The sequence below is a fragment of the Phocoena phocoena genome, chromosome 3 (assembly GCF_963924675.1).
Source record: "Phocoena phocoena chromosome 3, mPhoPho1.1, whole genome shotgun sequence".
Classification (NCBI taxonomy): domain Eukaryota; kingdom Metazoa; phylum Chordata; class Mammalia; order Artiodactyla; family Phocoenidae; genus Phocoena; species Phocoena phocoena.
In genome coordinates, this window is record NC_089221.1 from 147508459 (window position 1) to 147534039 (window position 25581).

General features: G+C 34.8%; 1 protein-coding gene across 1 annotated transcript in view; it reads left to right on the forward strand.

The window, feature by feature from the left end:
• The window catches only part of RANBP17 (RAN binding protein 17), a 316069-nt gene that overhangs the window by 77769 nt on the left and 212719 nt on the right, over positions 1-25581 (forward strand). Inside the window, exon 14 of the mRNA XM_065873435.1 lies at positions 2989-3124. Coding sequence (XP_065729507.1) covers positions 2989-3124 — 136 coding nt within the window. The remainder of the gene's footprint in view (positions 1-2988; positions 3125-25581) is intronic.

Consider the following 25581-nt stretch of genomic DNA (forward strand, 5'->3'; position numbering starts at 1 on the left):
CACAGACTTTAAAAGTGAGCTTTGTCACCTCCTTTCAAAATCAGAGAATAAACACATCTTTTTAGGAAAAACAAACACACCTGGTTGACTCATTCTTAAATTTGATCTTTATAAGCTTTCCTTTATGAATTTTAATAGCATTAAAGATATTTAGTAAGTGAAGGTACTTTTAAATAAGTAGCTTAATTTAGGAATTAATAACTATAAAAATGGTTACCAGGGCTTCCCTGGTGGCTCAGTGGTTGAGAGTCCGCCTGCCAATGCAGGGGACATGGGTTCGTGCCCCGGTCCGGGAAGATCCCACATGCCACAGAGTGGCTGGGCCCGTGAGCCATGGCTGCTGGGCCTGTGCATCCGGAGCGACAGGAGAGGCCACAGCAGTGAGAGGCCCACGTACCGCAAAAAAAAAAAAAAAAAAAAAAAAAAAAAAAAAAAAATGGTTACCAAAATATTATTTCATAACACTTTGGCAATAAATACCAAGTTTTTTAAAGAAGTTCATTCACTGTAACCTACACATTTTGTTCCTAGAACTCTTTGCTGGTAGGGAATAGGAGAATAATTATATTTCACTGAAATGTAAGTTTGTATTCAAAATGAGATTATTAAAATTTGGTGTAGCCTTAATTTTATACAATGTTTTGGAAAGTTATTTAATAATATGAAAAAAATAATTGGGCAAGATATGTTTAGTGAGACAGTTCAATGGAATAAAATAAACGGTCCAGGAAGTAATATGAATGCATAAATGGACCTAATGTATGTGATAAGGGGGTAATTCAAATTAGTGGGCAAAAGACAGACTATACAAGAAAGAAATGGTGTTGAAGCAGCTGGGTAGCCATCTGTGAAAAAACGTTGATCCATATCTCACCAGATAGGTTCAAGGTTAATTTCAGTGTATCATACAGTTGAATGTAAAAAGATGGAACAAAAACACCTCAAATTTGGGTAGGACCTTGTTATTATATAAAAACCATAAGAGAAAAATTGGTAAGGTTTTCTGCATAAGAAAAAGAAGAAAAACATGCATGGTATTAAAAAAACACCATAGGGCTTCCCTGGTGGCGCAGTGGTTGAGAGTCCGCTTGCCGATGCAGGGGACACAGGTTCGTGCCCCAGTCCGGGAAGATCCCACATGCCGCAGAGCAGCTGGGCCCGTGAGCCATGGCCGCTGAGCCTGCGCGTTCAGAGCCTGTGCTCCGCGACGGGAGAGGCCACAACAGTGAGAGGCCTGCGTACCGCAAAAAACAAAACAAAACAAAACAAAACAAACACCATAAAGTCAAAAGACAAATGAAAAAGTGGGGAAAAATATTTACATCTCAATCACAGGCAAAGGGCTCAGTTTTCTAATATATAAAGAATTTGTAGAAATTAGCAGTAAAAAAATAACCCAACAGAAAAATCAAAAAAGGATATGAGCAAAAAGGGCACACAAAAGGACATATGTATTACTTAAAAATATGGAAAATTTTGACTTTACATTCATGAGAGGAATACAAATTAAAACTTCACTGAGATACCATTTTTCAGATTCCAGTAAATTGTAAAGTTTAATATCACCCTGAATTATTTATATGTATATAGACAATCTCATTTACTGATGATGGGAGTATAAATTGTTTTTGTTTCATTGGAAGGCAGTTTTGTAATAGCTATCAAAATTGTAAATTCATATTCTTTAAGCTAGTAATTTGACTTTTACTGGTGTATATTATAACTGAACATGTGTGCAGTGATGTGTACAAGATTGTTAATTGCAGCATTTTTGTAACAGCAAAAAATTGTAAACAACCTTAGTGTCCCTCAGTGGGGGAAAGTATGAAAATAATGTGGTATGTTCATATAATGATGTTCAGCAGCTGTAGAAGGGGAATAAGGAAGCTCTTTATATCTGACATGAAAAGATCTCTAAGATATATTATTAAATGAAAAAAGCTAGGTTTAACAATATAACAGAGTAGTATGCTCCATATGTGTAAAAGAGTTGGGAGGAGAATGTATAGTCATACATACATTTTAAAAGTCTGTGGAATGACACAAACCGTTAACAGCGTGTGTGTGTATGTTCTCGTGTGCATACATGGAAGGAAGTGAGTGGGTTAGGACTAGGCATAGCCGCCTTTGCATAATGAGAAAAAAAAGAAATAGGTGCTGTTTCCTCCAGAACTTCTACTTCTGTTTCTTAAAAATTTTATTATGATATGCTAATTTTGTTAGCACCAGGCAGTTGGCAGCCATTCACTGGAAAATTTTAATGAAAATAGATAGATAACAGAAGGATTTGGGGGTGGGGGGAAATTCTAGACTAAGCTTTTTATTCTATTAAGCTTTTTCTCTAGGAAATTTAATTTAATCTTTAGTTCATTTATGATTTTTTGATAATAATAGTTGCATACTTGTATTAAAAATATTTGATTTTGTTAAGATCATCTTGTAATTTATTTCAGGTAAGATTTTTATTACTCATTAAGAAAGTGATACAGCTTGATGGCTGTACCTCTTTTATTTGTATTTTGAACCATATGACCCCAAAATATATAGTTATATGAAAATATGTTGTAATGAAAAAGTAAAATACAAAACTACACATTCAATATCATTTTTCTTTTACTAAAATATTATATATATACATAAATATATAAGTTAATACCTGTGTTTATATAATAGTTATAATTGTAGATATTTACTATATACGTATATGTCATGTATCTATATATAAATGTTTAGTAAAATAATAAATGCATGTCCATGTAGGTTTGTATGCATGTATATGAAGTGCATGTGTTAGGAAAAAGGGCTAGAAGGAATCAGACCAAATTGTAGTATCTCTTCGTGGTAGGATTTCAGATGATTTTTAAAAATATTTTCGTTATAAGCATTTGTATTTTTCCACTTTTTATATTATATAAAATTGATGATAAATATTTTAATGGTATTTCTCTAAGAATTTTTACTGAAGCTTCTTTTTTCCTTCATGAAAAGAGTTTTTCAGCTTATATCTTTAATGGATACCGGATTGCCTCAGTGTTCTAATGAGAAAATAGAACTTGCAATTCTGTGGTTCTTGGATCAGTTTCGTAAAACATATGTTGGTGATCAACTTCAGCGAACCTCAAAGGTAGGTTTTTACTAGAGATTAAAATTAATGTTATTGAAGATGAAGAAAGGTGTTCACATGTAACAGCTTTAAGCTGAATGATATATTTGGGCAATTTCTACATAAGAAATTTAGTTGATCAATTGAAGTCAGTTGATTAATTGGTATTGAAGGCAATGTGAGATTGCTTGTTTTATGCCTAGATTTACCATTGGCTTTGAAGATTGATTGGCAGAGTTAGAGAATATTTTTTATGTGGTTAGTCATTAGTTAAGATTATTTTAAACACCTTAATGAATTTTGCCTTATTGTATTTCAAGGTTTAAAACATACGATTTACTCTTTTAGTAGTTCTGAGGGTTTTGGTGGGGGTTTTTTTTGATACTTATTTTTGTGGTTTCCAGTGTATTTTCCACTCATTTCTTGGCAGTTTTACATGATAAATGATGAGGACAAGAAGAGTAAGACATGCCTTTGAGAGGCTGCAGTTAACTTAGTGAAGGGAACATTTCTACTATGGTGATTGAAAGTTTAGCATTAGCAAGTTCAGATGAATTGATCTTAAGGCATTTAAGGTATTATTGAGGGCATTTATGTGAACCCTAACCAAATATTTAGTAGCACTTGGACACTGAGTAAGATCTATGAGGTTTTTTTTTTCTTTTCTTTTCTTCCTAGAATAATAACTTTCCAAAACCTTCTCTGTTGGAAGTCCCAAGGATATTCTTATCTCCTTTGGATTTATAGTTTGTATTAGTAATGTTAAGAGATTAAGTTCTAGTATAAGCTTTTTATATTGAACTGAGCTTTCTTTTCCCTGGGAAATTTAGCTTAACCTTCAGTTCATTTATGGTTTTCTGCTAATAGTAGTTGTATAGTAGTATGAAAAGTATTTGATTTTGTTAAGATCATCCTTTAGTTTACTTCAGGTAAAATTTTCTTTGCTTTTTAAGAAGGTGATGTAGTTTGATGCTTTCTTTGTGAAATACATTGTGATATTTTATTGCCATTTAGGATTTGTTTTCATTCAGGATTAATATCAAAAAAATTTTCTTAGAATTAAGCTGACATTGAATGAGACAACTAGGGAGAAAAAGGAGTAGCTAGATATAACTATTTTAGGTTGACAGTAAGACAAATTAGAATCAGACAAAAATTACATGGTATAAAATTTATACAGGGTACACATTGAATTATGATAAACTGTCTTGTTTTAAATGTACCCAGAGAGTTTATTTTGCTTTTGCAAAAGTGAATACTCTTGAAACATTGCTTATCTAATATCCATTTGGTCTGGGTCCTAAATCAGAACAGTGTAATATGGAGTGGAAAAGCCTTAAAATTATTGTGGTTAAAGCACTTGGAAATAATTATGTAAAATGAAATCGATTGTTTTAGGGCAATGGGTTTGAGAAGTTTTTTTTCTGAAGATTCTTATATGTATATAAGTTTTAATATAAGGTAATTGTGAAAAAAGTGAATTATAAAAGATAAGTTTTTCTTTTTTGAAATTGCTTACATATTAGGAAAAAATAAACACATCATCAGACTGGTGTTGATTCTTTTATTTTAATTTTACTCTAATGTTTTTGATGCGTCTTATCCTATTTTCAAAGAGAATAAGGTGATTTTATTTCTGAGGCATTCCTACTGCATAACCTTGAAGTGAAGCCAAAGCTTTCCACTTTTCTTTTCTTTTTTTTTGGCTTGTCTGCTGATCTGCCTTAGTAGGAACTGTTCTGGGGGTCCTTATTGTGTGCCCTGGCACTCTTCTAGGAACTCTTCACATTCTCTCTAGGTCTTATAACAAGCCTGCAAGTTTGGTATTATTGTTCCCATTTTACAAATGAAAGAAAAGACTGTCTAAGACATTTAAAATAAGTTCTCTACATACTGTTTTTCTGTCAACCAACTAAGGAGGACCAGATGGAAAATATTTTTTGGTGAGAGCATTCCGGATTATGGCAAAAAAAGGGAGAGCATTAGGTTAAAGTAAGCGAATAATGTTCAGTGTGTACTTATTTTGTACCAGGAACTTTCCTAAGCTCTCTTAAGCATTATGTCGTTTAATTGGATCATATAGAGTATGACTTAAAGTTCTTCCCAGTCTCTTTTCTATGTATGTCATCGGTTTCATGCTTCACTACTCCATACTTGTATTGCATACTTTATGTGTACTAAATTTTTTTCAGCTTCTTTAACAGTCTGCATTCTCTTTCAATTCTGGACCTTTGAAAAAACTTGTTTCCTTTGCTAGGACACTATTTTTTTTAATTCAGCTTCCACTTCCCTGCCTTACTTAGCTAACTTCTACTTTTCTTTCACATCAGATACCGCATCCTTTAGGATGCTCTTCTTAAATTCTGGGAGAGTTTCTGTCCCCTATTTTAGGATTATTATACTGCATTTTAATTATTTCTTAGCAAAACATATAGAGACTATAATTTGGGTTAGGACTGTTCTGTCTTCTTTATTGTTATCACCTCCACATGCTTGGCATATTCCTTGTATGCTTTCTACTAGATAATGGTTGAATGTATATATTTAGTAGAATTCATAGGAATTGTGTCTAGATATCATGTATAATACTTTCAGGTAATAAAGGGTATGTTCTTGAGTTGGAAAATGATGCTGACTTTAGTGAAATTGTTTGACAGTTTTTTATAAAAGATATATTAATTGATTTATTTTTAATTTATTTATTTTTGGCTACACTGGGTCTTTGTTGCTGCACACGGGCTTTCTCTAGTTGCGGCGAGTGGGGGCTACTCTTTGTTGTGGTGCGCGGCCTTCTCATTACGGTGGCTTCTCTAGGCACGGGCTCTAGGCGTACGGGCTCAGTAGTGGTGGCACGCGGGCTCAGTAGTTGTGGCTCACGGGCTCTAGAGCACAGGCTCAGTAGTTGTGGCTCACGGGCTTAGTTGCTCCACGGCATGTGGGATCTTCCCGGACCAGGGCTCAAACCTGTGTCCCCTGCATTGGCAGGCAGATTCTTAACCACTGCGCCACCAGGGAAGCCCTGTTTGACAATTTTAAGTAAGGTATACCATTAATAAGCATCTTAAAAATTCTATAAAAGCCTTCATATGCAAAATAATATAATTTATAGAAATAAATGCTCCAGGAACCAAGGTGGGAATCATTGAAGTGATTGTATAGAAGTATGTCCTATAAGTGAGAAAGAAAAGTCATAAATAGTAGCTGTAGGCATTAATTGAGCAATCAGTCTGTGCCAAAGACTTTGCTCAGCACTTGACAGGCATCTAATTTCATCTCACAAAAACTCCATGGAAATAGTTATCTTTATTAACATCCCCACCACTTTTTACAGATATGGAAACTGAGGCTTGGAATAGTTAATTAATTTGATTAAGTGGTTGAACCAGGACACTTGATAGAGCCTTTGCTGCTAACCACTTTGTTGTATTGCCTCCTGTTGGATCTTTGACAGGGGTATTGAATGGGCCTTTCAAGCTCAACAGGTTCTAAAAAGAAACATTGTCTTCTAAAATGCTTTCTACCTACTTTTCTATTTTGAGGAAGAATGACTTTTAACCCAAAATTTCCACTTTGTTCTTATTTCTTATGTCTAATCTGTCACCTATTCTTGCTGATTTTATTGCCTAAATATCTCTCAGTTCCACTCCTTTCTCAGGAGTGGAACTTTCCTTTTTATTCTTGTTACTGCTTACATTTCTCACTAGATTTCAAAAGTCTTCTGGTTGTACTCTTTGTTTCCTTTTTGCCTTCTTCCAGTCCATTTTCCATACTGCCACCAGAGTAATCTTTTCTTCAGTAGAAAACCAGAGAGAATAGTGTAATGAATAGTCACACATCCATCTTCCAGCTTTGTCAAATCTGAATGCTTTGCCATATTTACTTCAGATCTGTATATTTTAAAATTAACTATTGAAAACATATTGCTCTGATTCTATTTGCCTCATTTCTTGCCCAAAAGTAACCACTACCCTAAATTTAGTGTGATTTTCGTGCACGATATCGTTCTTTCCCACATTTCTATATATTTATTAACAAAATATAGTATTATTAACTTTATAGAAAATTATTAGGCAGAAACTTGCCTTTTTTGATCAACATTGTTTTTGAGATTTATCCATGATGATACATGTAGTTTTTGTTTGTTTTAAAGAACAGGTGTCATTCTTTTTTTTTTAAATTTATTTGTTTTATTTATTTTTGGCTATGTTGGTTCTTCATTGCTATGCACAGGCTTTCTTTAGTTTCAGTGAGTGGGGGCTACTCTTTGTTGTGGTGCATGGACTTCTCATTGCGGTGGCTTCTCTTGTTGCAGAGCAGAGGCTCTAGGTGCACGGGCTTCAGTAGTTGCAGCACATGGGCTCAGTAATTGTGGCTCGCAGGCTCTAGAGCGCAGGCTCAGTAGTTGTGGCGCACAGGCTTAGTTGCCCCGTGGCATGTGGCATCTTCCGGGACCAGGGCTTGAACCCGTGTGCCCTGCGTCGGCAGGCGGACTCTCAACCACTGTGCCACCAGGGAAGCCCTGTATGATTTTCTTGAAGGTAAATACTAGGAGTGGAATTGCTAGGTTGTGGAATGTTCATATCTTCAGCTTTACAAGATATTATCAAGTTGCCCTCCTAAGTGTTGTAACAGTTTATTCTTCCTCCCACAGCAGAGTAGGTGTGTGTTGCTGTATATTGTCATAATACTTGCTTTTGTCAGTCTTTAAATTTTGCCATTCTTCAGGGAACACATTTCTTACTGTGCCATTTCTCTGCTTAAAATTATTATTGATTTACCATTATTTACAAAATAAATTTCTTCTCATGGTCAAACTTCACCTACCTTTGCAACTTTTTCTTTTGATACTGCATTCTATTCTATGACATGATGTATATGTGCTGCTGTGTATTTATTTCCTGCTTGCATATTTCAATTATCCAATGAATATTAATAAGTAACTACTTTATATTAAGGCCAGGGATACAAAGGCAAATAGGATGGTCCATCTCCCCAGTAAGTGTATAAATTAAAGAGGGAAGATAGCAAATAAAGAAAAAAATAGAAAATTTATCCATGTCTATATTGAAACAGTATATAAATAAGGAAACGACAGACTTAAATAGATGCTGCTGGGATATTTTGTTATATCTATGTAAAAATTATATTATTCACAGCACACAAATATCAAATCCAACTAAGTTAGAGGACTCTTAGTGTGCAAAGTAGAAGATTATGATTTAGGGGTAAGGAAGGATTTTTTTAAGACATAAAAAGCCCAAAGTGTAGATACAAAGGTTGATAAATTCTACCCATTTTAAAAGTAAAAACTTCTGTGGATAAAAAAGATACAGTAAACAAAGTAAAAAGACAACCTGTAGACAGGTTGTAAGATATTTGTAATACATGTAACTTAAAGAGAATCAATATTCAGTTATATAAACAATTTCTATGAATCAGTAAGAGCAAAACAACTCAGTAGAAAAATGCGCAAAAGATGTGAATAAACAATTCACAGAAGAGGAAATCACAGTTGCCGATAAACATGAAGAAATGTTCATCCTTTTGTGGACTCGAGAATGCAAATTAAAGCTACAGTGAGATACCATATTATACCTGTTAGCTGGAAACAGTTACAAAGTCTGACAAGTGTTAAGTATTTGTCAGGAAGTAAAATAGCAAACACTTTACACTGCTGGTGGAATCCAAATTGGTAAAAGTGCTTTGGAAAACAGTTTAGCAATATTTAAGAAAGTTAAAAATGCATATACTCTTGGATCAGGGAACATAAATTCTGAGAACATACTTTAAAGATGCTCACGTGTACGGATGACATATTTAAGAGTATTTTCGATACAACATTGTAAATCAACTATACTTCAATAAAATTTTAAAAAAAGAATATTTCAGGTGTACAAACAATTGGAAAACTTAATTTTAAAAATACCATCTACTCTAATACCCCAAAAGCCCTTCATAAAATAGGAATAAATCTAATGAAAGATGTACAAGACGTGTACAGTGTAAACTCTAAAACATTGTTGTAAAAAATTAAATGAGTCCCAAATAAATGGACATATATATACTATGTTTATGAATTGGAGACTCAGTATCATTAAGATCACTTAAGTAAAGTAAGAGGTAACAATGTGTCATGAAATAGAGAATATCAATAAAGGGAAATTTAAAAAAAAAGAAATAGAAATTCTGTAGTTGAAAAGTACAATAATTGGTATGAAAAGTATACTAGAGGGGCTCAATAATATATTTTAACTCGCAGAAGAAAGAATTAGCAAACTCGCAGAAGAAAGAATTAGCAAACTTCAAGATTGACTATGTCTTAGTTTGGGCTGCTATAATACATACCATTGACTGGGTGGCTTAAACAACAAAAAATTATTTCTCACAGTTTTGGGGGCTGGTAGCCGAGATTAGGGTGCCAGTGTGGTTAGGTTCTTGGTGAGGGCCCTCTTCCTGATGGTATCCTCACATGTCCTTCCTTGCTCCATGCCAAAAATGAGAGACTGGTTCTTTGTCTGCTCCTCTTTTTATAAGGGCATTAATCTCATCACGACGGCCCCACCCTCATGACCTCACCTAACCTTCGTTACTTCCCCCAAACCCCACTTACTAATACCATTCCTTTGGAAGTTAAAGATTTAACATATGAATTTTGGGGGACACAAACATGTAGCCCATAACAGATGGCTAGAGATTATAGAATTCAAAAAACAGACAAAAAAGAATGAAGGAGGGCTTCCCTGGTGGCGCAGTGGTTGAGAGTCCACCTGCCGATGCAGGGGACACGGGTTCGTGCCCCGGTCCGGGAAGATCCCACATACTGCAGAGTGGCTGGGCCCGTGGGCCATGGCCACTGAGCCTGCGCATCCGGAGCCTGTGCTCCGCAACGGGAGAGGCCACAACGGTGAGAGGCCCGCATACTGCAAAAGAAAAAAAAAATGAATGAAGGAAAATGAACAGAGCCTGAGAGAACTGTAGATCCCCGTTAAGTACACCAACAAACATATGGAGTACCTGGTAGGAGGAGTAACAAAGAGGACAGCAAGAAAGGAGCAGAGGGCTTCCCTGGTGGCGCAGTGGTTGGGAGTCCGCCTACCAATGCAGGGGACACGGGTTCGTGCCCCGGTCTGGGAAGATCCCACGTGCTGTGGAGTGTCTGGGCCCATGAGCCATGGCCCCTGGGCCATGTGCATCCGGAGCCTGTGCTCCGCAGCGGGAGAGGCCACGGCAGTGAGAGGCCCACGTACAGCAAGGAAAAAAAAAATAAAAAGAAAAGAAAGGAGCAGAAAAATATATTTAAAGCAATAATGGCTTAAAAATTACCACATTTGAAAAAAAAAAAAAAATTACCACATTTGTTGAAAAATATTACCCATCAAAGAAGTGTAACAGAAAAGGTCCACACTAAAATCACACCATAGTAAAAATGCTGAAAGACAGGCAAAGAGAAAACTTTGAAAGCAACGAGAGAAAAACTATTCCTCACATACAAGGGAACTCCAATAAGATTAATAGCTGATTTATTTTTAGAAACAGTGAAGGCCAGAAGACATTTGGCTGTCATATTCAAAATGCTGAAAGAAACTTAAAGAATTCTATATCCAGCAAAACTATCTTTAGAAATGAAAGAAAAATTAAAGACATTTTCAGATAAACAAAAACTCAGAGAATGCGTCGCTGTCAGAGCTGCCTTATAAGAAATGCTAAATGAGGTACTGCAGGCTGAAAACAGGTGATCTCAGACAAATTCATACGGATCCATGGAAAAAACCAAGAGCACTAGTGAAGCTAATTAAGCAATTATAAAATATGGTACTTCTCTTAACTGATTGAAAAGCAATGGTATATAACAGTTACATATTTTATATACATATACACTGTATCGATAGCATATAACATGTAGAGATATTGATAGCACACAGAAGGTGGGTGGGGAAAAAAAAAGGTGGGTGGAAGCAAAGTTGTGGAAATGACACAAGATGGTAACTCAAATATAAGAATCAATAGAGAGAGCTAGAAATGGGAAGTAAGAATGTTTATCTAGCAAACACTTTAAACATATTCTTGCTTTTTTTTTCTCTCAACTTTAAAAGACAAAATTACATAAAGAAATAATTACCATAGTTTATTGTTGGGTTTATAATATGTAGTTGTAATATGTTATAACGTACAATAGCAATATTACAAAAAGGGAGCAAAAAGAATAGAGCTATGTAGGAGCAACATTTCTTTATCTCATTGGAACTAAGTTAGTATAAATCTGAGGTAGATTCTATTAAGATGTATATAGTGAGCCCAAAGGCGACCACCCAGAAAGTTACCAAAAAAAGTATAGTGAAAAAAGTCATTAAAGTTTTTAAAATGTTACATTAGAAAATAATTCGCTTAATGCAAAAGAAAGCAGTACAGGAAAGCTAGAGGAACAAAAAAGACAGTAGACATTTTTTAAAAAGTAAAATGGCTGACATAAATCTAACAATATCAATAATAACATTACATTTAGAATAGATTATATAATCTAACCAATAGGCAGAGATTGTCAGATTAAAAAAAAAAAAAATGTCCAGCATGCTATCTACAGAACACACTTTTTAAATTCAAAGATACAAGTAGATTGAAAGTAAACGGATGGAAAAGATATACAGACAGCAACCATAAAAAAGTTGGAGTTGGGCTTCCCTGGTGGCGCAGTGGTTGAGAGTCCGCCTGCCGATGCAGGGGACACGGGTTCGTGCCCCGGTCCGGGAAGATCCCACATGCCGCGGAGCGGCTGGGCCTGTGAGCCATGGCCCCTGAGCCTGCACGTCTGGAGCCTGTGCTCCGCAACGACGGGAGAGGCCACAACAGTGAGAGGCCCGCGTACCGCCAAAAAAAAAAAAAAAAAAAAGTTGGAGTGATTATACTAATATCAGACAAAATAGACTTTAAAACAAAAAATGTCACTAAGGATGAAGAGGGACATTTTATAATGATAAAATAATCAACCCATGAGGAAGATATAACAGTTACAAACATATTACTACCTAAGAACAGAGGCAAAAACTGAAGCCTCTGTTTTTTACATGAAGCAAAAACTGACAGAAATAACAACGTTAGTTGAAGAATTTAATGCCCTAGCTTCAATAATGAATGGAACAACTAGACAGAAGATCTATAAGGAAGTAGTAGACTTGAACAGCACTATAAACTAACTGGACCACAGACAACTATAGAACACTCCACCCAACAACAACAGAATATACTTTTTTCCCATGTACACACAGAACATTGTCCAGGATGGACTACGTGCTTTACCATAGAACAAAACTCAGTAAACTTAAGAGGATTGAAATAATACAAAGTATGTTCTCCAACCACAATGGAATGAATAGAATTCAGTAAAAAAGAAATTTGGGAAATTCACATATATGTGGAAATTAAACAACACACTTCTAAATAACCAATGAGTCAAAGAAGAAATAAGAAGGGAAATTAGGAAATATTTCTAGGTGAAGGAAAATGAAGACACAATATACCCTAACTTATAAGATTCATTTAAAGCAGTACTTAGGTCTAACTTTATAGCTATAAACACCTACATTAAAAAAGAAGAAACATCTTTAATAGCCTAACCTTCTACCCTAACACTGGAAAAATAAGAAACTAAACCTAAAGTAAGCAGAAGGAAGGATATAATAAAGTAAGAGTAGAAATTAATGTAATAGAAATTATAATTCATGGGAAATTAAATCACCATAATTCAGGAGAATTCATTTCAATACTATAATGACATACCACTTCACTCACCCCTAGGATGGATATAATCATAAAGACAGATAATAACATATCGGTAAAGATGTGGAGAAGTTGGACCTTCATACACTGTCGCAATGTAAAATGGTGCAGCTAGTTTGGAAAACAGATTGGAAGTTCTTCAAAAAGTTGAACATAGAGTTGCCATATGATCCAGTAATTCCAGTCCTCTGTATATACCCAAGAGAAATGAAAGCACACATCCACATAAAAACTTTGCACACTATTTGTAGAAGCATTCCTTGTAGTCATTAAGTCAAAAAAATCCAAATATCCATCAACTGAAGAGAGGATAAATAAAATGTGGTATATCCCTAAATGGAATATTATTCAGTCATAAAAAGGAGTGAAGTATTGATACATGCTACACCATGGATCATCCTTGAAAACATTACGCTAAGTGAAAGAAGCCAATCACAGAAGAACAAATATTGTGTGATTCTACTTATAGGAAATTTCCAGAATAGACATATCTATAGAAACAGAATGTAGATTATTGTCTAGTAAAGTTTTCTTTATGTTGTGTTGAAAATATTCAAAAATTGATAGTGGTGATGGTTGCAAATATCTGTTAATATACTAAAAACCAATTAATTGTACACTTTAAATGTGTGGTTGTATGAATGTCTCAACTACTACCAAAAAAGGACTAAAGCTCACTTTTAAAATGGGGAAAAGATTTAAACAAGCACAACTAAAGAAGATACCTAAATGGCCAATAATCACATAAAAAAATGCTCAACATTGTTAATCATCAGAGAAACATGAAAGAAGTATCATTTCTCACCTGCCAAAATGGCTAAAAATGAAAAGACTGATAAACCCAAGCCTTGACGATGGTGTGGAATATATGAAACTATGATATGTTGCTGATGGCAGTGTAAACTGATGTATCCATTTTGGAAAACTATTTGATGAGTCTACTAAAGCTGAACAGAGCTTACCCTATAGTTCATGAGTTTCACTCTTAGGTATTTACCCAGAAGAAATAAGTTTATATATCCAAGTGACTTATATAGCAATGTTCATAGTAGCTTCATTTATAATGTCCCCAAACTGGAAACCTGTGTTCACCAACAGTCTAATGGATAGATAAATTAATGTGTACCACATGGCAGTAAAAGAAAAGAATTACGATTCATGTAAAAATGTGGGTAAATTGATGATAATCAATTTAGCCATGATGATGAATGAAAAATTAGACACAAAGTGTACATACTTTATGGTTCTGTTTAACAATTTAATGTGCTATTTTGATTGATTTGTGAATATCAATCCATCCTTAAGTCCATGGAATAAATCCCACTTGATCATGGTGTATGATCCTTTTTATATATTGTTGGATTCAGTTTGCTAAAATTTTGTTGAGGATTTTTACATCTGTATTCATCAGAGATATTGGCCTGTAAAAAAATTTTTTTGTAGTGTCTTTGACTGGTTTTAGTATTAGAGTAATGGTGGCTTTATAGAATGAATTTGGGAGTGTTCTGTCCGGTTCAATTGTTTGGAGTAGTTTATGAAGGATCAGTATTAGCTCTTTGGTAGAATTCCCCTGTGAAGCCATTCGGTCTTGGACTTTTGTTTGCTGGGATATTTTTTTTATTACAAATTCAATTTCACTTTTAGTGATTAGTCTGTTCAGATTATCTGTTTCTGGTTCAGTCACGGATGGTTGTTATGTTTCTAGAAATTTGTCCATTTCTTCTAGGTTGTCCAGTTTGTTGACATATAACTATAGAATTCTCTTAAAATTTTTCTATCTCTTGGGCTTCCCTGGTGGTGCAGTGGTTGAGAGTCTGCCTGCTGATGCAGGGGAGACGGGTTCGTGCCCCGGTCCGGGAAGATCCCACATGCTGCGGAGCGGCTGGTCCCGTGAGCCATGGCCGCTGAGCCTGCGCGTCTGGAGCCTGTGCTCCGCAACGGGAGAGGCCACAACGTAAGAGGCCCACATACCACAAAAAAAAAAAAAAAAAAAAAATTTGTATCTCTGTGGTATTGGTTATTTCGCCTCTTTCATTTCTTATTTTGTTTATTTGTATCCTCTTTTTTTTCTTGAGGAGCCTGTCTAAAGGCTTATCAATTTTGTTTATCTTTTCAAAAACCAGCCCTTTGTTTCATTGATTTTTTTTCTATTGTTATTTTTGTCTCTATTTTATATTTTTCCTCTCTGATTTTTATTATTTTCTTTCTTCTGCTGACTTTGAGCTTTGTTTGTTCTTCATTTTCTAATTCCTGTAGGTGGTAGGTTAGGTTGTTTATTTTAGATTTTTCTTGTTTCTTGAGGAAGCCCTGTATTGCTATAAACTTCCCTATTAGAAGTGCTTTTGTTGGTATCTTATAGATTTTGGAAAGTTGTGTTTCCACTTTCATTTGTCTTGATGTATTTTCTGATTTCCTCTTTCATTTCTTTATTGACCCATTGGTTTTTTAGTAGCATGTTGTTTAGTCTCCATGTGTTTGTTTTTCCCAATTTTATTCCCATATTTGGTTTCTAGTTTCATACTGTTTTGGTTAGAAAAAGTGCTTGATATAATTTCTGTTTTCTTAAATTTGTAGAAACTTGTTTTGTGGCCAGCATGTGATCTATCCTGGAGGACATTCCATGCGCACTTGAAAAGAACGTATTTTCTTCTGTTTTGGGATGGAATGTCCTGTAGATATCTGCTAAATAAGTCAGACTGATCTAATGTGTCATTTAAGACCACTGTTGCCTTATTGATTTTCTGTCTGGATCATTGTGTATTGATGTAACAGGGCATTAAAATTTCCTACAATTATTGTGTTATTGTCACCTACTCCTTGTATGTCTATTAATATTCACTTTATATATTTAGGTGCTCCTGTCTTAGTTGCATATATGTTAACAAGTGTTATATCTGCTTCTTATATTGATCTCTTTATCATTTTATAATGCCCTTCTTTGTCTTTTGGTATAGTCTTTGTTTTAAAGTGTATTTTGTCTGCTATGAGTATTGCTACCCCGGCATTCTTGCTTTTATTTGCATGAAATATCTTTTTTCCATCCCCTCATGCTCAGTCTGTGTGTGTCTGTAGCTCTGAAGTGAGTCTCTTATAAGCAGCATAGAGATGGGTCTTATTTTTTTATGTAGTCAGCTACCCTGTGTCTTTTGATTGGAGCATTAGTTCTTTGACACTTGAAGTGATTATTGATAGGTATGTACTTATTGCCAGTTTGTTACTTGTTTTCTGGTTGTTTTTGTAGTTCTCTTTTCTTTTTTTCTGTTCTGGTTTGATGATTTGTTTGTTTGTTTGTATTAGTGGTATGCCTGTATCCCTTTCTCTCTAGTTTTTGTTTATCTATTGTAGGTTTTTGACTCGTGGTCATTGTGGGTTCATATGTGTTGGCCTATAACTATATCTACTTGTTTTAAACTGGTATTCATTTAAGTTCAAATCATTTTAAAAGATCTATATTTCTGGGCTTCCCTGGTGGCACAGTGGTTGAGAATCTGCCTGCCAATGCAGGGTACACGGGTTTGAGCCCTGGTCTGGGAAGATCCCACATGCTGTGGAGCAACTGGGCCCGTGAGCCACAATTACTGAGCCTGCAGGTCTGGAGCCTGTGCTCCGCAACAAGAGAGGCCACGATAGTGAGAGGCCCGCGCACTGCAATGAAGAGTGGCCCCTGCTTGCCACAACTAGAGAAAGCCCTCGCACAGAAACGAAGACCCAACACAGCTATAAATAAATAAATTAAAAAAAGAAAACAAAAGATCTATATTTCTTTACTCTCCTCTCCCACATTTTGTGCTTGTGATGTTGTATTTTACAGCTTCATGTTTATCCCTTTAATGTTTATTGTAGTTATAGTTGACTTTACAATATTTTGTCCTTTAATCTTTGTACTAGCTTATTTAAGTTGTTGATCTCCAGCCTTTACTGTATATTTGCCTTTACTAGTGAGTTTTTTTTTTTTCCTATCCTATAGATACTTAATTCTTGTTATATCCTTTTCTTTTGCACTTTAGAGAAGACCCTTTACATTGCTTTTATGGAAGGTTTAGTATTGATGGTGATGGGGTCCTTTAGGTTTTTTTTTCTCCTCTGCTCAGTGGCTGTCACCGTCCTACTGGGGGCAGGGGCAGGTTTCAAGTTGCTGAACTAGAAGCCTTGAGGATCAGGTCTGAGCTGGCTCTGTTCCCTCTCTGTGTGCGCTCCCTCTCCCAGCACTGGCGCCCTTGCCCTAGAGGGGAGCAGTGCTGGAGCAACAGGGGCTGGAGCAGGCCCTTGGTGTGGATCTGGGCACAGGATTGTGGCAGTCCCAGCTGGAGTCAGAGTCCGAGACCACTTATGTCAAACTGCTTCCACAAATGCCAGTAATGACTGCCCATGTCCCATTCGGGTTTTGTTCAGGGTTCAAGCCACCTTTGTCCCTCACAACTGAGCACTCCCCTGAGCCACTGCAGCCCTAGCCTTAGTGTGGAACCATGTTGCAAAACAAGCAGGGCCAACGTGGGCGCTTAACTGAGGTTGGGCCTTGCGTTGGGACAATCACAGGAAACTTGTAGGAGTCTAGGGCAGTTTCACTCTGCTTTCTCCACTTTATTTCGAGAGTAGCCAAGTGTGTGTATGCCCTTCACCAGCAGAATCTAGGTTTCTTACAGCCTTCCTGTTTTTCCCACTGGCTTTGTAACCAGCTAAGGGAACTTGTATTGGTGGTGTCAGACTGCAGGGCTGGAGCACCCAATATGTGACTTGAACCTCTCACTCCCTAGAGAGGATCCCCCTCCTATTCTTTGTCCCCTCCCAGGGACCCAGGTCCTGACCTGATCGTTTCTCTTTCCTTCCTACTGGATTCCGTGTGGATCTTTCTTACAGCCTTGGTTGTACAAGAGTTAGCAACTCTCCAGTTATTTTAGTTTTCAGTGGGAATTTCTCGAATGTAGATGTATTTTTGATGTGTTCATAAGTCCCATGTCCTCCTGCTCCACGATCTTGATCTGAATGCCCCATTGTAATTTTTAATCCAGTTAAAATTGAATTGTAAATTTTAAAATGGGATATGGAAGAAACTTTTTTATAGACACACACACAGAGAGATCTTGGCTTCTGAATATTTATCAGTAGGTGGAAATTTTGAACTTTGTTTTTAATTCCCTTTATTTATTCAAGCCAACCCTACCCATAAACATCAGTTTTGCTTTTGTTGGTTACAGAAATCTCACCAGTAAGCTGAATTGCAAAAGTTAGTTAAATTGTGGTCGTTTAGATCTTGGAATGTACTTTCCTTTAAAAATAGATCTACAAAGAACTATTTAATCAGTGACACTGATAAGCCATAGTATTAATAGAAGTTTCCTGAATTTTGGCCTCCTAAACTAGGATACCAGAAATTGAGGAGGAAGCAAGTTCCCTTTCCCTCTTAGGATTTAAATTTTCAAGTAGACAAATTAGTCTTAGAGGTTTTCTCTCCTTTTCTTCACTCCCAGTTTTGACATCCTATACAGTCAGTCACCACCAGAGGGATTTCATTCTTTGAAATGATCTGTAACTCTCTTTTCTCCATCACCACACTACGCACAGCAACACACATGCACACAGCAACACACAAACACACACCTCACAAATTTGCTTTTTTTCTAAACACTTGGCATCTGCTAGGTGTCAAAAGGGAAGACTCCCAATTAATGGATGAATGAATTATCCTAGGAAGGATTTGCCTTTTCTAAAGAAGATATTTATTAGTGCCAAAGAATTTCAAATAGTATAACAAAGTGAAGTAAGTAAAAAAATCACTCTGTTTGAGGTAGTTACTTAGATTGAGGCATTATGTGGTCTGGGAATGCACTCTCATGTTATTTCTACTTCCACCTCCCCCTTTTTTGCCTTCATCCTCCTGAATCAGCTATTTTCTAAAAATTTGCAAATTGCTTTTCAGGAAGGTTCTCAGGGCATTGTTATGAAGCCAAAGGGAATAAAGGCAACATACTAATGTATAAATAGGTGACCATGCATTCAGATTTGCCTAGGATTGTCCCAGTTCACACTTGTTGTGCTAGCATAATTGATAATTAATTGCTCCATCTTTTGTTCTCAAAAGTGTCCCTGGATAATAAGTTATATGGTCCCTTTATGTACAAGCCATATGTTCATAAATAGGATATTGTAGTAATTCATAAATGGGAAATAACTTTATTAAGGTCAGGCAAAGTGATCCTTTTCTTTTGCTTCTCTGGCTCTCCATACCTGAGTAAAAGCCTTATTTATAATCATCATGAACTAGTGATATATAAGCACATTGTATCCTTGTAATTCTGTGGAATAACTTGGAATTTGTACTAAGACAGTCAGTGACTGTTGATGTATTTTCAAGTTATCCAAAATAGAAATGGGAATATTTCAACTTTCAAGTATCATCTTTGTATATGGATTTCTAAATTGTGTTTTGTAATTACTTTACCTGTTATCAAGCTTTTCTCCTGTTGAGTACCACATGAAGCAGCAGATGGCATTCTCTCTCTACAGCTGTTAGATCCTCCTGTGTAGAATATTAGTAACAGTTACTGGTAAATCGAGTAGGGAAGCATGTGAATAATGAAAAAGAAAAACATAATCGTAACGGTAACTTAAGTAGACTGCTGTAACTATAATTGGCAATCCAGTGTTGAAATAATGTACTTGCTGCTTTTCCAGGTAACTTGGATATATTTCAATTTTGGGCAAAACAATTTTTGTATATGTATTTAATAACAGTTTTAGGAGAAAGTATTTAAGAAATCATATGAAAATTGTTTTGTGCATAGGATTTTCACTTTGGTGAAAAATACGTAGCAGCTTTAAAACATTTAAACAGTAAACATTTAACATTAAAAAAATATTCTAGTGTAACAAGTATATCATGCAGGTTGTAGGGGGAAGAAAGTACCTTCAAAAGTTGATTGTTTTTTTTGAAGTTTGAGTAGAGAGAATAATGATCACTGACTTTGGGATTTTTAGAGAATATTGATCATTGACTTGGGATTTTTTTTTCTATTAAGTGTTTTAAAACTTATAAAAAAGTTTTCGAACTTTCATTTTGAGCTGCTTTCACATTTCCTGTGTAAATGTATCATAATTTGTCTCTGTGATAGAGTGTTTTCAGAGCTAGCTACGTTTTCCTTCTTGGATAATGGTTAGTGCTTATAGTCCTAGCTAATGCTTATAGTGCTGGATTGTTTTATTGCTCAAGGATTTTTTCTTTCAATTGTCATATAATACATCTAATACATATATAATACATCAGAATTCAGACAGACCCTTTTTTAAAAATATGATTTCTCTACCCCCATTCCTATGTAATTCATCTTACTTGATAATATTTATTAACTATTGAAAAAACACATTCTATGTCTCTGCTTAATAGAAAGTTGAGCAAAGCAGCCTAAGGCCTAATTTTTTTTTTTAATGTTTTTGCTTTATAAATGGATTTGCCAAGTTATGCTTGGCACTTCACTCCCTAAGTGCATTTAAGTGTTGATTCAAGAGCATTAAGTACTAGACAAGGAGGTTTGCAGCAGAAAAATCTAAAGTTAAAATCTTAGCAGCTGTTAATAATTGAAATTATGATGTAATTTGGAGAAATACAGGATTTAAATTGGAAAAATAATGGGCTTAATTTATTATTTTTAAACTGACTCCTATGTATTATTTATCATACCAAATCAAATATACCATTATTTGGCATATGTAATCATGTAATTCTTTATACATGTATTCCTTAAACACTTATGGTCTTCCTTGTGCTTAGCACTATGCCAAATCCTGGATATTCCAAAGATAATGATTACTTGTAAAAACTTGATAAAGTATATGCTTATACACAGAGTATTTTAAATCTATATTTTCTTATTTTTTCCATTTATTTTAAATGATTATAAATTCTGAAGCATTTATAGAATTTGACATTTGTGGACAAAATGAACAGAGTAAAACTACATGTGCATTTGGATTATGAATGACATATTTTGGATTGTTCTCTTCATTAATTTTTTAAAAGGCAGAAGATAATACTTCCTTTTGGTGGTGATTTTTTTGCCTCAGATACATTTATCTGGACATCTTTTGATGTTTGAAATTTTCCTAATGATTCTAAGAAATTGTTGTGATAAAAATAATAAATGAAATAGTATGTGGATGTGACTAAGATGTGTCTTTGAAGCATTTTCAGCACTAAAAAACACTCAGTTTAAAGAGGTTTTAGTTTTTAAAGTTTACAACTAAAACATTATTCTCCCCACATTGGTCTGTAGTTTTTCTGAATAGGCATTGGGTCTTGTGGAAATCACACACAAGATGATCTTTCCCTACAAATCAAAAGGTGAGGCATGCAAATCTACTGAATTTACACTAGAAATGTGTTCACCTGTGATGGTGTTGCTAAACTTGGTTATCTTCTTTATTATTTAGTGTCAAAGTAGTGATCAGTGAGAATCTCCTACTTCATTCCAGAAAGTATTTTCTTTTCTTCTGTTGATAATTGCTTTAAGTGGCTTGCTTGAAGGGAATCTGGATGAGAGAGGATCCATCCTACTTCTGCTGCAGAAACCCTGAAGCTACGTAAAATTTGTAAATAATCCATCCCACATCTTTGTTTCTTTTAGCTTCAAGGAATGCTTAACACCTATTATATATTATAATGACTGGATGATCAACTGGAATGATAAGAAAAGTTATTTTAGCTACAAGTTTGTAAATAAATATGGTTAAAATATTTCCAGAAGAGTTTTAGGCTTTAAGATGGTGATTCTATCGCATCAAATGTTTTCTACAAATCTGAATGAGGAATATCGTGGATCATTCTTTAATCGTTTATTTAATAATTCTTTAATCATTTACTTACTGATATGTTATTCTTTTTTGGTAGTATAAGAAAGTAATCGTATTATTTCCAAGGCATGTTAGTATTTGAAGAATAGGTATGTTTAGCCTGAGAGCGAGCCTGATATTAAGTAGTTAAACATTTTAATAATATATTCGTGTGTGTGTTTATATTTTTCTTCCTCAAATATATATTGTTCGTTGCTAATTCATGTTCTTATCTGATAACTAGGAAGAAAAATTAACAAGGTAGGCGTATTGAAATATGTACATGAATGACAGTCCAGAATTACAGGCTATTTATTAACTTAATAGTGTGATTACATCAAAAACAAACAAAAAATAAGTATTAGAAAAGACAGAAGAAATGTAATTAAAAATTGCTGTTTCTTAATATTTAAATGACAAACAGTGTTTTCTTTTTGTTTTTTTTGATAGTTTTGGATTTTTCCTACTGGTTATGTTATATATATTTGGAAAATCTAGTAAAGTCCAATTAAACATGCTTAACTATGTTTGTCTAAGTCTGAATGACACTCTCTTTGTTCAAATGATACTTTTAGGCAACAATTTAATGCAGAGCATAGTAGGCAGTTTATTGGATGCATTTGTTTAAATGTGTGTCAAAACGTATCCATTTAGACTATATTCTAAATCGTATAAATTCAGTTTCTACTATATATAGATGGCTGCAGTGTGCATTTATTAGATTCCTACTGATTTTAGAGAATGTTGTGTGCTTATTATGTTCCCGCTTAGTTCTATCAAACTAGCTATCTCCAAGTTATGTAATGTTAAGCCTCTTACCACCATGTGGCTGTAAACCAGATAAATAGAAATGTCAATAGCATGGATTATAACAGCTACTGTTTATATTCCATCTGGTACATTTATTTTTTTCTCTCTGTGGAAAGGCCAAAAAAGTTTTAGCTTAAACAAAGGATAAATGAGCATTCTGAATGAGGCTCCTTTACTGTCCTCATGATTAATGATCACTGAACACTTTTGAAAGATTAGCATTTTTTTAGAGCTGCTAAAAAAATATACTGTTTTATTTAATTACAAGAAAGTAAAGACTCTTCACACTGACAGGTGGTGGAAATTAGCAGGCAGTTTTGAAATTGTGCTGTGCACGAGAAATTAGATCTCATTTTAATTCTGCTTTTCTCAACTAGCAAATGAGGTTAATGCCATACATATTCAGCTGATATGGATGAAGAAATTGATATAAAGTAGATCAACATAGCTACAGGGCTAGATTAATTTATAGGTAAAGAGGCAGTGATAAATGAAAGTAATGTAGTAGTGGTCACTAAACTCCTCTGCCATGAGGGATTCAATAGCGTTAGTTGCTCATTAAAGGCATCGTCGGGGTGCATCAAGTAGAAATTTGAAAAGGAATAACCAACTAACCCCTAATTATCAAAATACAGAAAATACTAATTATACCTTAATTAGCTTTTCTTTTAATGTACTGAAATTTGTTACTTTTTGTGTGGCACAAATGGATAGTTATATCAACAATAAATAGGTTGTTTTAATAACTTTCTTTTACCTCTGGGAAAACTACACTCCAATTTTTAATATGCAATAATGCTTCTCTCTAGCCTGTAGGAGATGAAAATTATTAAGTAGCTTTATTTTTTTGAAGATTTTACAGCAGCTTTGGGAAAAATTATTTCACTATGCATCAATTACTTTTAATTGAACTGAATATTTTTCAGATTATACCGAATGCCTCTCATTTAAGTTTAGCAGTTAGAGTTTAAGAAAGCATCATAATGAGAACTGCATATATCCTCTGTCATGTGTTATAATAAGATAAAGATGATTATTTATTTTGAATTTTTAAGAAGTGTCCTAATTAGACATTATCAGGGTAGTCACCTTATTTATTTCTGGTAGGCAGTGTTAGAGAAATAAAGCTATGTATTTTAGACACTTTTGTGATTTTTTTTTTTTCTTCCCCAAATAAGGTAGCTATCAAACAATCCAGTTGAGAAAGGATTTATCTATTTAGAATAAAGATGCAGTGCTGGAGTGGGAAGCAGCTTGGGCTTTTAGTCAAATAGACCTCAAGCCTGATCTGTGCTCCTCCTGCTATCTCTTAACTACCCTTGGAAAATCCATTGACTTTTCTACGTATCAGTTTCCTCATCTATCAGCAGGAGAGATACCTTTTACAGAGAATTGTGAAGATGAAGTAAGATATGTGAGAAGTATTTAGCATAGAATTTAATACAATGCAGATACTTGAAAGAAAAAAATCTGTTATTGATAAGAAGGTAGAGCTAAATTTTAAAAAATTATCTCTACAAATTCATGTAATGGGGAAATTCTCCATGAAAGAATTTAATGTAATCAAATCTTTAGAATATATAATATAATTTCTGACCTTTTTCAGAATTTGACTGACGTATCACAGATTGATTTTTTTGTGTGTGGAGAATTTGGAAATAGTTTGGCTTTGGGGCGCATAGTTACAGTCATTGTAATATTGGTAGATAATCTAAGTTCATGTTTTTTTCCTAATACCAGGCAGAACTGGGAACTAAAACCAGTCTGATTCTGAAATCCCTCTAGAAGGAGACAAAAGTGTGACTTCTGGCCTAAATCAAATCTATAATTTGTTCAAAATCTCTATTTTTCTATCCTCTTTTGCCTTTGATACTTGTGTTGGATTTGTGTTTCTTCCTCCCTCTTTTGCTTTTCCTCCACTATCCTTTTTGGGTCATAGTCATTCAATACACTGACCATTAACTAGGTCTGTGACACTAAGCTTCTCCAACTTTGTTTTCCTTGTTAGTAAAATAAGAATAATAGTATTCATTGGTCTTTTTGGTAATGAATTATATCAATATGTTATGCCAATATCAATTACATTGTATCTTTTGTCAGAAAAATCAAATAAACAATTCAAATAGGCATAAAAGAATGGATCACCAGAAGAGAAGAGAGCCGGAGGAGCATTTTACAATTTATCAAGATATGGATTCTAGTACTGCCTTAAAACATAAGCACTGTCAGCCTACATTTTAGAATTATGAGTGCTAACTAAATTAATATATATGAAAGTAAGTTGTAAACTATGAAGCATTCTGTATATCTCCATATTACATGAAAAATGACAATACTACCTTTCACCTGCTTACCTCCTCTCAAACTAACCAAAAAGAACAATTCAAGTGTGATTGTGATGAGAAGGAAAATGAATGGGTTTGTTTTCATGGAGGGTTAGGGGAGTGAGAGAAAATGCCAGAATGGAAGAAAGGAGGTGAGATTTTTATGTTCATCAGAAGAGGAAAGGATTTTAAAGGTTAGAAATAGAGAATTACAGCAGTGGTCTCAAACTGAGACCCCAAATCAGGAGCGATAGTCCACCTGAAAACATGTTAGACATGCAAATTCTTGGGCCCTCCTGTACCTGACCTAATGAATCTGAAGCTCTGAGCGTGGGCCCAAGCAATCTTCGTTGTAACAAGCTCTTCAGGTGATTCTGATGTTCACTAGTTTGAGAACCACTGAATTATTTGCTTGAAGACAGATGCTCTCTTAATTTCTATTTTTAATCATCATAAGGACCTAGGTTTGTTTGTAACTCATCCCCACCCCTGCCTCTTTTAACCTGAATATGTGCTCTTTTCTTGCTTTTCTTTTAACCTAAGCTCTAAAGAAGGGTAAGGGAAAAATGACCGCTAGTCCATTATCTGTTAAACGTTGTGCTAAAATAATCTAGGGGAATGTATAAGTCAATAGGATCTATGTTCTCCTCTCCCAAGAACTAAAATATATACTTATACATTAAGTTATACAAGATACATATGTAATAAACCATGAGTATTCCTAATCTTAACCCTATTTTCAACATT